The 13,441-nt window shown below is 35.3% G+C and overlaps 1 protein-coding gene across 2 annotated transcripts in view; it reads right to left on the bottom strand.

Annotated features, from left to right (window-relative positions):
* The window catches only part of LOC136032979 (hippocampus abundant transcript 1 protein-like), a 68,056-nt gene that overhangs the window by 37,972 nt on the left and 16,643 nt on the right, over window positions 1-13,441 (bottom strand). For both annotated transcript variants that reach the window (XM_065713487.1, XM_065713488.1), the window contains exons 3-5: window positions 10,995-11,122; window positions 5,486-5,600; window positions 621-842 (exon numbers count right to left, since the gene is read on the bottom strand). In XM_065713487.1, the coding sequence (XP_065569559.1) occupies window positions 621-842; window positions 5,486-5,600; window positions 10,995-11,122 (465 nt within the window). The remainder of the gene's footprint in view (window positions 1-620; window positions 843-5,485; window positions 5,601-10,994; window positions 11,123-13,441) is intronic.

The following is a 13,441-nucleotide window of genomic DNA, read 5'->3' as shown; positions in this document are numbered from 1 at the left end:
AAACCGCATTCACTCGAAAACGACAAGTAACTTACTCTATGTGAGTTGTTTGGGAAAGAAGGAAAAAAAGGTAACAAATATCCTTTCATGCATTTTTTAAAGATAAAGAACAGTTTGAGTAAAACAAAGAAAAGCATAATTTCGAGTTACAGATTTGCTCATTCAAAAAGCTTTCGCAAACTGTATGCCTGCTTATATACAGTTCGAGAATTAAAACAGAGAAAAAACTTTTATTTCTGCATTTTTTTTCCTTGTTCGGTGAAACAATTGGGAATTAAAAAATCATTTAGTTCTCAAGGTATTCTTTCTATACGGATTTAACGACTAAGACAACTTAAACCACTATTTACGACAGTTATAGCTTCACTTTTGTACAAACTTGTCCAACATTTTTTATTAAAGGTTTGAAATTTAGGGTATAGTAAAAGAGCTTCTTTAAAGTAAAATTAGTAGCAGAGGAGGAAACCCTCAGAAACTGGAAAACTCCAAGATAGTAAAAAAAAGAAGACAAACTATAATTTTTCAATACCAGTAACGGCCATCAGTAGCAAGGGAAAGGAATGTAAAAAAAAATAAAATAAAAAAATAGAAGCACAAATGAATGGCATGTATTTCCTTACGACAAATGGATCTGCCTGCTCCCATGAAATAGGAACTCCCCATTGAGAGGTGGGCCGAATTTTTTCTGGAAGTGATTCAGGAACGGCAACAAGAATAAAAAGTACATCTAATATAGCCACAGCAGTGGCAAGTGCAACTACCACATCTTCACTATATGTCTGTGAAATGTAGGCACCCAGTGCAGGCGAGGTTACTAGGCTGGCAGCAAAAGTTGCAGAAACCTGAAACAGTAAAAAAAATCATAAGGAAAATCACCTAAAAGCCTTTGTATTTCACCTTCTCGTTTTCGATAACTTTCTTTTTAGCACGTCTATATAAGTTGGAGAGGACACCTTTAAAAAAAAATGTAGCCTCAAATTCTTCTAAATGGCTAAAGCTGACTTAATTCACATTATTTAATATCAAGGGACTGTGATAACAAGTCTTATTTGTGCCTTTAATTTTAGCCGTTTTCTCAGTAAAAAATTACAAGGCCAACAGCACCCTTCAGCGAACCTTAAACATAATCCTACATGATCCACTGACAACGTTTGCTCTGAGACGAATAGACTGAGCATCGAGCTTACTCCCTTTAACTGCAAATGAAAGAGTAATAATATGAGGGACATTTTGCCACCTGAGGTTTCACCCTGTCTTATTTTTGGTGTAAAGGCAGGGTGAGATGTATACGAGGAAAGACGCTTGGGTTCACCTTGCCAACATATTTGAAAGCAAAAGTTCCAAAGCGAAGGAAAAGTAAATATTTTTGTCTAAGCTAGACCCATGTGAACAATCCTCGATAACATTAGTTGGCACTGTCCTATTAGTTAAAATGGCGCTGTCCTAAAGCTTAAGAACTAGGTTATTTGATTTGCCGAAAGTATAAGGGGTAACAGCATTGAATAATATCCTATTGCAATGATACCCTTCTGTGAACCTTAAACATAAACCTACATGGTCCACTGACAACGTTTAGACTGAGAGACAACCTTTAGACAACGAATAGACTGAGCATCGAGCTTACTCTCTTTCACAGCTAATGAAAGAGTAACAATATGAAGGACATTTTGCCACCTGAGATTTCACCCTGTCTTATTTTTGCGTAAAGGCAGGGTGAAATGCATACGAGGAAAGACACTTGGGTGCGCTTTGCCTGCTTATTTGAAAGCAAAGTTCCAAAGCGAAGCTAAAGTAAATATTTCGTCTAAGCTAGACCTTTGTGAATGGAAGGGGATCACAATCCTCGATAACATTAGTCCAAAGGGAAAATATGGGCCGTAATAAGCCTAAATATGCTCCAAACCGCTCTCCCATCAGAACAATCTAATCCACTGTACAATTAGACGGTGTCCAAACTAACGATTTCTATATGCAGCATAGAAAAGAATTACTAAATGAAAAGAAATGCTGGTATATTAACTTATATAGGTAAGTAGTAGCGTTAATTAGATTGGAGTTATGAATGCACTTCTGGTTAAATTTCAGTTTCTTCTTCTTCTTGAGTATTTGTCTTATGACTGTAGCCTCAGCCCAAATTGGATTTTAGCACCCTTAGCAAATGTTTGCTTATGTCTTTCAGTTAAGTTAGGTTGATGAACTTGTTTTCGTTAGGAAATGTTGAAAAATATTTATACGAATCCATAATAGAAATTGTGGCACAAAACAAACCACAATAAAAATGCTATGGTGGGAATTCACTCTGAAAAATAGCATCCAGAGAAAGAATTGGGTGAATGAACGTCTTGGAAACGGAAAGGTTAAGGACCTTTTTAGGCATTGATAAAAACACCCTCTAAGACTAAAAATAGAAAATGAATTTCTAGTCTTAATTAGAGTCTTTGCAACAATAATTACACATATTCTTGGTACAGTTATATAATAAAATACTGAAATATGAAATTTAATTTAAGGCTTTAAAATTCTTTTCGCAAAATAGAACAAATTTTGAACCAGAAAGCCACGGAATAAGATTTTGAAGAAAAGAAACAAAAAAAAAAAATTTTACCACAAAATAAGATTCACTGAGAAAATCAATGTGTTTTCATTTTCTCTTAAATTACACTTAAAAGTTTAAAATAAAAAAACACATTTTTTTTTTCAAATGAAAGCAAGGAGCAACATTATACTTGAAAGGAACATAAATTTTTCCGTAGATGAGGGTGCTGCTCCTTCCTCACCCCTCAATCTTTACGTTTAGGTCTTGAAACTTTTTAAAATATTTCTCATTCAAATTCAACGCTTGTGTTTCAGGAGTTGTTCTTAAAAAATTGGGACAAAAGGACATACTTTAGTGTAAAGAGGAAATGTCAGCTCACCCCATATACGAACGATTTCTGTTCGTTGTAAGATTTAATGTTGATACTTACTTTCAGTTGAAAAAACTAATTTATTAAACTTTAACTTAATTTAATTTAAAATTTCCCCTGGAAAATCCCCACAGAAACTTCAATCTCCATGGAAAATCCACCACAGAAAACTCACCCCCCCCCAAACAATTTCCGCATATTTCTCAATAATAAATAATACAAGTGAACGAAGAGCGAATTGCATAACTTATAACTCTATCTCTAGGAACAGTAGGGGGTAATGTAATCCCCAGAGGCATAGTTATTGGATCTTTAAACTATACTGAACAAAATCTAAGGATTTTGATCGGGTGTCTTTGGACAGAAAAAAAAAGCGGCATGGAAGAGTGGCTAGTTGCCCTTCAATTTTTTTGGTCAAACCAAGTGGGCACTAGAAGTTTTTATTTCAGTCCAAACGAGCCCTCTCCCAATATTTTCAGAGAATTGGTTTGATACAATCACCCCTGGAAAAAAAAAAACAAAAACAACAGACAAATTAACATACAAGACTTTTCTTCAGGTAAAAAAACAACAACAAAATTTTGAACCAGAAAGCCACGGAATAAGATTTTGAAGAAAAGAAACAAAAAAAAAAATTTACCACAAAATAAGATTCACTGAGAAAATCAATGTGTTTTCATTTTCTCTTAAATTACACTTTAAAAGTTTAAAATAAAAAAAACACATTTTTTTTTTCAAATGAAAGCAAGGAGCAACATTATACTTGAAAGGAACATAAATTTTTCCGTAGATGAGGGTGCTGTTCCTTCCTCACCCCTCAATCTTTACGTTTAGGTCTTGAAACTTTTTAAAATATTTCTCATTCAAACCAAATGGACACTAGAAGTTTTTATTTCAGTCCAAACGAGCCCTCTCCCAATATTTTCAGAGAATTGGTTTGATACAATCACCCCTGGAAAAAAAAAACAAAAACAACAGACAAATTAACATACAAGACTTTTCTTCAGGTAAAAAAACAACAACAAAATTCCACTGTTTTGTAGATAAGAGCCTAAGATATCTACACAGGGGTTCTCTAATATGCTGAATCTGATGGTGTGATTTTCATTAAGATTGCCTTATTTTTTGGGAGTTGTTTCCCTTTTCTCAAAAAGCAGGTCAATTTTCTCAGGTTTCTAGCTTTTGACAGGTAACATTAAACTTGATGAATTGTATATATTTGGTATCAGCATAAAGAGCCAATTCTTTTAATGTATCAGTTGTTATCAAGATTCCTTGTTTGGAAGTTTCATTTACTATTGTGCAGAGTCGCTCCTTACTTATAATTCGTTACCATGAACTGATTGATAGTCTTCAAAAATATATAATAGAAAACAGTTCCCTTCACTCGGTCCAAGTCAAAATGTTGCTTGCTTTCTGAGAAGCCCACCTATTAACAACAGACCCTTAGGAACGCCCACTACCCGAACCTCGAGGCTATTTCAGCTCTTCTACCTTTGATTGAAAAATCAATCAAAAGTGAAACAATTTATATGTAAATACACGGATAATACATAAACCAAGCAAAATACACAAAAACTTATCGGCCAGACTCTTGATCTATTCGCTTTCTTGGTATCTATTAGATGAACATATTACATTTGAGTTTCATGCAAGCCTCATCAAATTAAGGATATTTCATACTGTTCAAAAACTTATCTAAACCACTTAAATGTTCCATGTTATCTAACGTCTCTCGCGGCTATTTGTTCAAGGGCCATGCTCATGATAGTTGAAGTTCCTTCTTGCGTTCTAACTATATCCTTGATCCGAAGTCGAAATATTTTATTTAATTGCGTTTTCCAAGTTTCCTTCACTTTTCGTAATACCAAGTACCAGTGTGTTGGTAATGCCTCTCGATTAAACTGGAGATATAGCCAGGGGCGTCGCTGGGGGAGGATCAGTTGCCCCTAAATGATGCGGAGAAAAAATTATTTTATGGCCCATGCCCCTTGACTATCCGGATATGAACCCCTCTTGTCCCCCCTAATAAAAATACTGAAGATTCGTCCCTGAGTATGGTTTAACTTTGAACTATTTTGATCCTCCCATATAGAGTTCGTTTTCTGTGAGCGTTAGGGCGGCTGAGCACCTCCCACAGTTTCAAAATAGATTAAAAGAGTATTTCTTTTGGAATTAGTTATCATTAGCTACTTTATTTACCTTTTTTTGGAGGGGGTTTGATTGGGTCGTAGGGCTGGGGGTGGAGTGAATGGATGGGGTTGTATTTGGATGGTGGTTGTTGCCATGGGAGAAGGTGTTTAATTTGATTTATTAGTTTAGGATGTTTCTTAGGAATGTTTACGTAGATAATCGCTAAGCATAAGTGAAAATATTGTTTTCCCTTTCGTATAGGTTTATAGTTTTAATGGTTTACATTTTTGTTAATAATGTAAAAAAAAGTCTAAGGTTGCCCGAAAAACTACAAATGAGTACGTGACTTTGGAAAATAAATTTTGTCAAGGCTCATATAAGAAATAGAAAACAATGATTAGCAGCACAGATAAAAGGACCGAACAAAAAAGGTAAGAGAAACTTACAAGTCCATAGGCCGCACTTCTTTCTGACTCTTCAGTGACGTCAGCAACGTAAGCAAATACTACTGAAAACGTTACAGCAAAAACTCCAGATATAGAGATCATTGCAAAATACCACCTAAAATTCAACAGGAATATCATTCACGATTGGGGCAAATAAAAAAAGTAACAACAATGAAATGAATATTACATAGACTCTTCGATTCAATATGGACTGGAGAGCCAAAGTTATTTTTACGAATGGCTGTTCAAACATACACTGGATTTCGACAAAATTTAAAAAGTCAAAAACCAGCAGCTTAATAACAAAACATAAAAAAAAAATCTGCTTCATTGGCCCTGGTTTCACACAGCTATGTTTTCTAGATGCAGCAGTAGCCACAACTTGGTAAAGAGCAAATGACGACCCATAGTAATCAAAAATTTCCTAATTGAGAATTAATTTGGAAAATAGCAAGTTACACCTGTATTCGACTGAACAATAATTTGTCATAACAAAAAGTTTTTTTTCGATTTTGAAAGAACCTGAGACACCTCAAAAATGATGTTAAATTGAAATAAAAATACACCATACCCAAAAACCCTACACTAGAGGCAATGCCATAGTCAGGGGGGAGGGGTTAGGGGGTACGAACACCCCTCCCACCGAGATGTTTGTACCGACTCGTAAAAACGTAAAAAAATGAATATAAACAAATTTTGACGCGTCTTTAAAGTTTTTGGTAAACGTCACCCCCCGTCCCCCCAAAAAATCTGTTAACAGTTTTAAAATAGATAATGAAACATTTGCTTGTTTCACAATATTTGAAACATCCATGTCCCACTTGAGATTATTTAAAATTGTGATACCAAGGAGTTTAATAGGTTTCACAAGCATTTCGGGTGGGATAAGGTCAAGGAAAACGGGAGTGGATTTTAAGAAACTTATCGTCATTATATTTGATTTAATGGAATTTACTTTCATATTTAGATTTTTAGCTTCATCCAAAACATGGTCTGGATTTCGAGGAGGTTACTTTTAATATTCCTGTGACATACTTCAAGAATCGACAAGTCATCCGCGTAGTCCCACCTTTGGGGGAATTCCTTACCAATATCGTTAATCATAACTAGAAATAAAAGTTGTCCCAATAAGGTTCCTTGGAGATTTCCACAGCATATAGGGAGGGGGTTAGAGAAAATATTGTGCATCATACAACTTGAGATGTATTTGAAAAAAAAAACGATATAACAATATTTACTAAGAGAGAATCAAGTTCAAAGTTAACCAGTTAGTTAGTTTCCAATCAAATAGGGAACTAAATTTAATGATTGAGATAATTAAATTTATAACAATTTCACTTTTTTCCAACAACAAAATGAACTTTGAAATTACACAGGCATTATTGTGCCAATCATTAACAGGAGAAAAAAAAAATCCAAACAATGGACAAAATAAGCCAGATGAAAATTCTCACAAGCTTTTATAGGTCTAGTTGAAACATATAAGCGGTAAGTAAAGTAAGTAAGACGGCACTAGACCCTTAAGGTCCAAAGTAGCGGTGCTGATCTCCGTTTCGTGGCCCTTCAGCCAGGAAGTGCAATGGGGGGTTAGGGGCCAACCATCCTGTGCTTTCACACACCCTTCCTGAGATTTGTCCAGGTACCCATTTAGAGCTGGGTCGACTCTGGCTGAGCTTACAGAGTCACGCCACTGACCCCCGTCCCAAACTAAATAACTGGTCACAACTGGGATTGAACCCGTGCCCCTTGGACAAAGAATTTCCTCGCCATATATAAGCGGTGGAGCTTATAACCAATTATATTTTATGGATATTTAGAGGAAAGTACGATACAATTTCTGATATGGTTAGCTTAGTCTAGGCTTAAGTCTGGAAATTCAACCAAGCGCCCACCTACCCCTTAAAGAACAACAAACACACAATTCACTATGCCCTTTTAAGTTTAATTACAATATTTTTGTTACCCCTCCTCCTTCTAAAAGGAAACAATTGTGCCAACACCAGTTGCTACTACTATATAGTAGCAGACTTCGCAAACACTTCTATTTTTAACCGTTACCTGATCTCCCATGAATGAGTTTCAAACCGGCGAGAACTCTTTACTTTCAAATTGGAATAGGTTACCCATTCTTTTCCTCCACTGATTTTTAAAGACTGAGCCGTTACAAAAAAAATGATCAAATAAAATCAGATCAATTAAAAACAAAGTCGTCACAATTAATCCCTCATCATATATATATATTGAAAAGAGAAATCACCAATGCAACAACACAAACACATTAAAAAAAAAAAAAGACAGAAGGAAAAAAGGAAGACTGTTTTCCTACACTAGTGATTAAGAATGAGGCCTTAACCCTACTCGTCCATACAATCACATAGGTCAAACAGCATAACCATACACAATCAACCATAAAGAATAATCCATGGACAGGCAGTCGTGTCGTCAATAAGTATAAGTCGTCATTTACCAAACAATAAAATCTGTAAAGACAAATAATTCAGAGGGAACAACCCAACACAAGGGCTCATCAGGAGAATACACACTTGCCTATAGGGTTTCGGCACTTTAAATTCAATGTCACCCACCTAAATATATATATATATATATATATATATATATATATATATAAAATTTGTCTTAATCAAAAACCTACATAATTGAAAAATACATACATTGATTCGTCAGATAAGCGCTCACCACACATTCCAAAGAAAAATTGCTTGGGTTCCAGATCTGGCAGACTAGATCAGCTGGTGCACATACCAAGGCAGATTGGGCAAGCAATATGTATCCAGGGACTGGAATTTGCCTTGTCTAAGTTTTCTCAGAAAACCATCATAACATAAAGGAAGATATTTATTTACCAATAAGTAAATTCTATAGTCATCTACTTTTCAGACCTTAGTTCAGGGTGGGTGACATTGAAGATTATTTTTAATCATTAATTGCATAGCATTGAGTTGACCACGATGGGAAACAATTTTTACTCAAACCTATGAGAAAGACAACACCCGAGGAGGTCAGCGTCCAATGAATGCATTTAATGCCTGGTGACCCAAGACCAAGAAAAATTAGACATTTAATTTTATTTTAAAAATTAAAATACATTTAATTTTTTCAAATTATAAACAAAGTCGAGCAACAGTACCCTCTTGATATTAGTGAACTTCATTGTTTATTCCAAGGCAATTAAAAAATAAATAAATTAAAAACATACGGAGCTTCAAATCAAAGCCATGACGCAACATGTTTCCTGTGGAGAGATTCCAAGTCAAGAATCTTATGGCAGAGAGTTATGTCTAAACAAAAGATACTCCTATTTATTCAAAGAACTGTCCCAAAATTGCAACATGTGGTACATAAAGAGACTACTGACAGATATGAAGTTTTCACACATTCGACACCTTTTCAAGAAGAATAAGCAGGGTTGCCACGACAGTCAGTTCCGAAACTGTTACAATTGTTCAAATTTGATTGCTAAACAACGATTTTCGGTGCTATAATCAAAAGATTGACTGTAATAGTGCTAAAATAGCACTTTGGTGCTACAGTCGGCAACCCTGAGCATGAGCTACACATAATGAAATAGTGCTAAAATAGCACTTTCGTGTTTGCAAGTGGCAACCCTAGGACAAGCTTAGGTTTGAGCAACTAAATACCACTGCTAATACGAATACAGTTATCGTCCTAGCAAGAACAGCAATTCAATATAAGTACTAAAACTGCTACCATTTAGAGCACCATTGATCAGTGAAAGATGATCTGCTGACCACGGCAAGGATATTTCTTTCCATAAGAAATTACTGAAACCTAAAATTTACTAGACTGACTTTCGGTATTACTTCATTTGGGAGGGTGTTCCATACAGAAGCAAGGAAAGTGGGCAAAGAACTACTCCCGTTACCCTAACTATGCTAGATGCCTCATTAGACGAAAGATAAATACTATGCTTCCAGAACGCATAAATAGCTACCATGTTGAAACACTTCTAAATTGGCACAGGGGGGGGGGATTTCACAATTCTCGCGGGAGGATTTCACAACCCCCTTGCAGGGGGAGGAGGGATTTCACAATTCTCGTTTGCCCTCAGCCACACAAATCATTTTATCAGCGAATAGAGTCATACTTGATGTGCACAATAACAGAATTCTGGATTTGCATTACCCTTATAAATTATTTTTCTCAGATGGACCTAAGAAATCAAAACGTAAAAAAGCCACGAGACCAAATATAATTATTATAAACTAAAATCAATCATAATGTTAAGCAAGAAGTGGCAATTAGCGATGGTAAGCATTTTATTTAATCATGGAAATTATAAAAAATTTTCGTTAAATTAGCACCTATGTAGGACTTCTCAAAGTCCAGCTGGGCTTAGGGCAAAAATGTGAAAGCATTCACTGTTAAGAATAAATATGGAAAGAATTATATCTGCTCACCATTACTGGTAGCAAGTTGTTACCTGTTTCAGAGCACTTTATGTTCAGAGCTACCTTGCATTTTTCTTCATCTCTAACAAAAAGCCAAGTCCTTTGTAAGCATCTATACCCTTGTATCTTTACTTTCTCGGCACGATCCTACTAACAAATTCATCCTTGCCACCGTCCACATAACACCTACTTCCAAGGATAAAATCCACTAAACTTGTGAATGCTCAGTTTAAAAGCAGGGATACACTACTAGACGAAAATACTGTTACCAATAATAAGCGGACAATGATATTGCCACACAACATAGGCCACGGCTTCAAATAGATGAGCCTGGGAAATTGATAAGTACGGAAACTTTTGCACTTTAATACGGGTTATATATACTTTAAATACTACTAGTACCACTGGCAACGCAGCATTACCTAGCAGAACTAGAATGAATTTTAAACAAATTTATTCGTAACGTATTAAAGGTTGAACCTCCATTAAATTTAGATTTATTTTTAGTCAAACCAAAAATTTAAAACAAAAGCATCCTTTTATTGCAGTCCAACGTCAAAAAAAGGAAAAAAGTACTCAGTACAAGCAATATTCTTGCCTATTTTTTTTTTTAACCTGGTCAAAAATACACCTTTTTTATTTTCCACCCCATTCCTCTACGCTAGAGAAAAATCTGTTCTTCTTAATGTGTGGACCTGGTAAAAAGCATACTGTCACTTTTTTATCGAAAGGACGCGACAAACACTTTTTCTTCTTATTTTGCACAGTTCAACTCCATTTAGTTGGAGTAGGCGTCTTTCGTCTAGAAAAGGAATAGGCAAATCACACATTATTTTCTATTTGTATTTTGCACAGCTTTATTCCTACAATCCGTAAAAGTAATACTAGAAAAAATGAATAAAAATCAATTTGAGAGTACAGTTATTTACAGCACAGTCTTATGCTAAAACGAGGATCGTCTGCGCAGCTTTTATGGTTACTATTTCAGTTGTGATTATTTCATATTTTACCGCAGAAAATGAGATCTGGGTATTTAATGACCTACACAGGGAATAGAAGAACAAGAAAGATATACTTACCATGTATTTATACTCATTAGAGGTATAGGAGCGCAAGTAAAAAACACGGTTATTAACAAAAACAATTTTCTTCCCCAAACGTCAGATAAGGCACCAATAAGCGGCGCACTGAGAAACGACAACAGTCCCTAGAAAATGAAACATAATTATCAACATATATATATATATTAAATAAAAAAAACAAGTTTTTTTAAGTGAAAGTAAGGAGCGACATTAAAACTTAAAACGAACAGAAATTACTCCGTATATGAAAGGGGCTTTTTTCCTCAACGCCTCCCTCTGTACGCTAAAGTTTGACTCTTTCTCTTAGCTCTACTTTTTAAAAAAGGAAAAAACTTTAGCGTAAAGAGCGGGGCGTTGAGGAAGAAAAGTCCCTTTCATATACGGAGTAATTTCTGTTCGTTTTAAGTTCTAATGTCGCTCCTTACTTTCATTTAAAAAAAAACTTGTTTTTTTTTTATTTGATTTCTGGAAGTTTTTTAATTCATGCATGTTTTGATCTTGGCTCTCCGCACATAAATAATTAAAACGAAATTTGCACATTAATTTTCTTTTTGGCTAAATGGCTTTCTCATAGTTTTAATCGGAAGATTTTGAGAAAAAAGGAGAGAGGGAGGAAGCCTAGCTGCCCTCTAATTTTTTAACTAAAAATATACGTAATTTACGAATTAACTTACGTAACGAACTTCTATATTCGTATATTTTTATTGCGTATATGAGGGAGTTCACCCCTCGTCGATACCTCGCTCTTTACACTAAAGCTTAAATTCTGTCCCAATTCCTTAAGAATGACCCTAGAATCACAAAGGCCGTAGAATAAATAGTTGAAATTACTAAAAATACTTTCGCATAAAGAGCGAGGTATTACGAGGAGGTAAACCCCTCATATGCGCAATAATTTCTCCTCGTTTTAAGTTTTAATGCTGCTCCTCACTTTCAGTAGAAAAAACTTCTCATATTTATTTTTTCCTTGTTTTTTTAAATAATGCAAAAAAATCCTGCGCCCCCTTCATTGAAAGTCTCTTCCCCCATGAGAAGTTTCTCCATGGAAAGATCCTCCCGTGTAACCCCCCCCCCCACCTCAACTCTCCCTCCCGAACCAAAAAAAATCCCCCTGAAAACATCCGTACACTTCCCAGTAACCATTAATATATGTAAACACAGGTCAAAATTTTTAACTTGCAACCCCTCCCAGGGAGCCTGCGGGGTAGTAAGTCGTCCCCAAAGACATAGTTATTAGGTTTTTTGACTATGGTGAATAAAATGGCTATCTCAGAATTTTGATCCGGTGACTTTTGGGAAAAAATGAGCGTGGGAGGGGGCCTAGGTGCCCTCCAATTTTTTGGTCACTTAAAAAGGGCACTAGAACTTTTAATTTCCGTTAGAATGAGCCCTCCCGCGACATTCTAGGACGACTGGGTCGATACGATCAACCCTGGGAACAAAAAAAAAAAAACAAAAAAACAAATAAACACGCATCCGTGATTTGTCTTCTGGCAAAAAATGCGAAATTCCACATTTTTGTAGATAGGAGCTTGAAACTTCTACAAGGTTCTCAAACTTCTAAAAAGGTTCTCTGATACGCTGAATCTGATGGTGTTATTTTCGTTAAGATTGTCTGACTTTTAGGGGGTGTTTTTTTCCCTATTTTCTAAAATGAGACAAATTTTCTCAGGCTCGTAACTTTTGATAAGTCAGACTAATCTTGATGAAAGTTATATATTTGAAATCAGCATTAAAATGCGATTTTTTTATGTAGCTATTGGTATCAAAATTCAATTTTTTAGAGTTTTGGTTACTATTGAGCCGGGTCGTTCCTTACTACAGTTAGTTACCACGAACTGTTATATATATATATATATATATATATATATATATATATATATATATATATATATATATATATATATATATATATATATATATATATATACTATTCTGGGGTCATGTTATCTATATATTATTCTGCAGGTGGTCATGTATCTCCGGTGGACATTCTGGGAAAACTCTTATTGCACGAATTGCTCCCATTTGGTAAAAAATCAGTTTTGCGAGATCTATTTAAGAACTATTTGAATATAGACTCATGGCCAACTGTAATAGCAGACAGCCAAACCTGCAACCATGTGGGAGTGATTGTTGATTTCATGCCACATTTGGGATCTCAAAAGCCAATTGAAAAAGAGACTTTGAAATGTTTCTCTCAGAGGATATTCAGGAAACTTCTGGATGTTTTACCTGCAGAGGCTTGACAGTTGCATGTGGTTGCAGATAGGTATGACAGACTTTTTGGTCACAAGAACTCCTCCAGCTCTTCTGCCTGCCTCAAAGATAGTAGCATGAACAAAGAGGCAATAAATTATTGACAAAAACATTTCTATGACAGAGACAATCATGCTTGGAAACTTCAAAGCTCTTCTCACAAATTCCACGTGTAAAGCAAAGAT

Source organism: Artemia franciscana, chromosome 11 (assembly GCF_032884065.1).
Source record: "Artemia franciscana chromosome 11, ASM3288406v1, whole genome shotgun sequence".
NCBI lineage: Eukaryota > Metazoa > Arthropoda > Branchiopoda > Anostraca > Artemiidae > Artemia > Artemia franciscana.
This window is presented reverse-complemented; position numbering and strand designations above follow the sequence as displayed.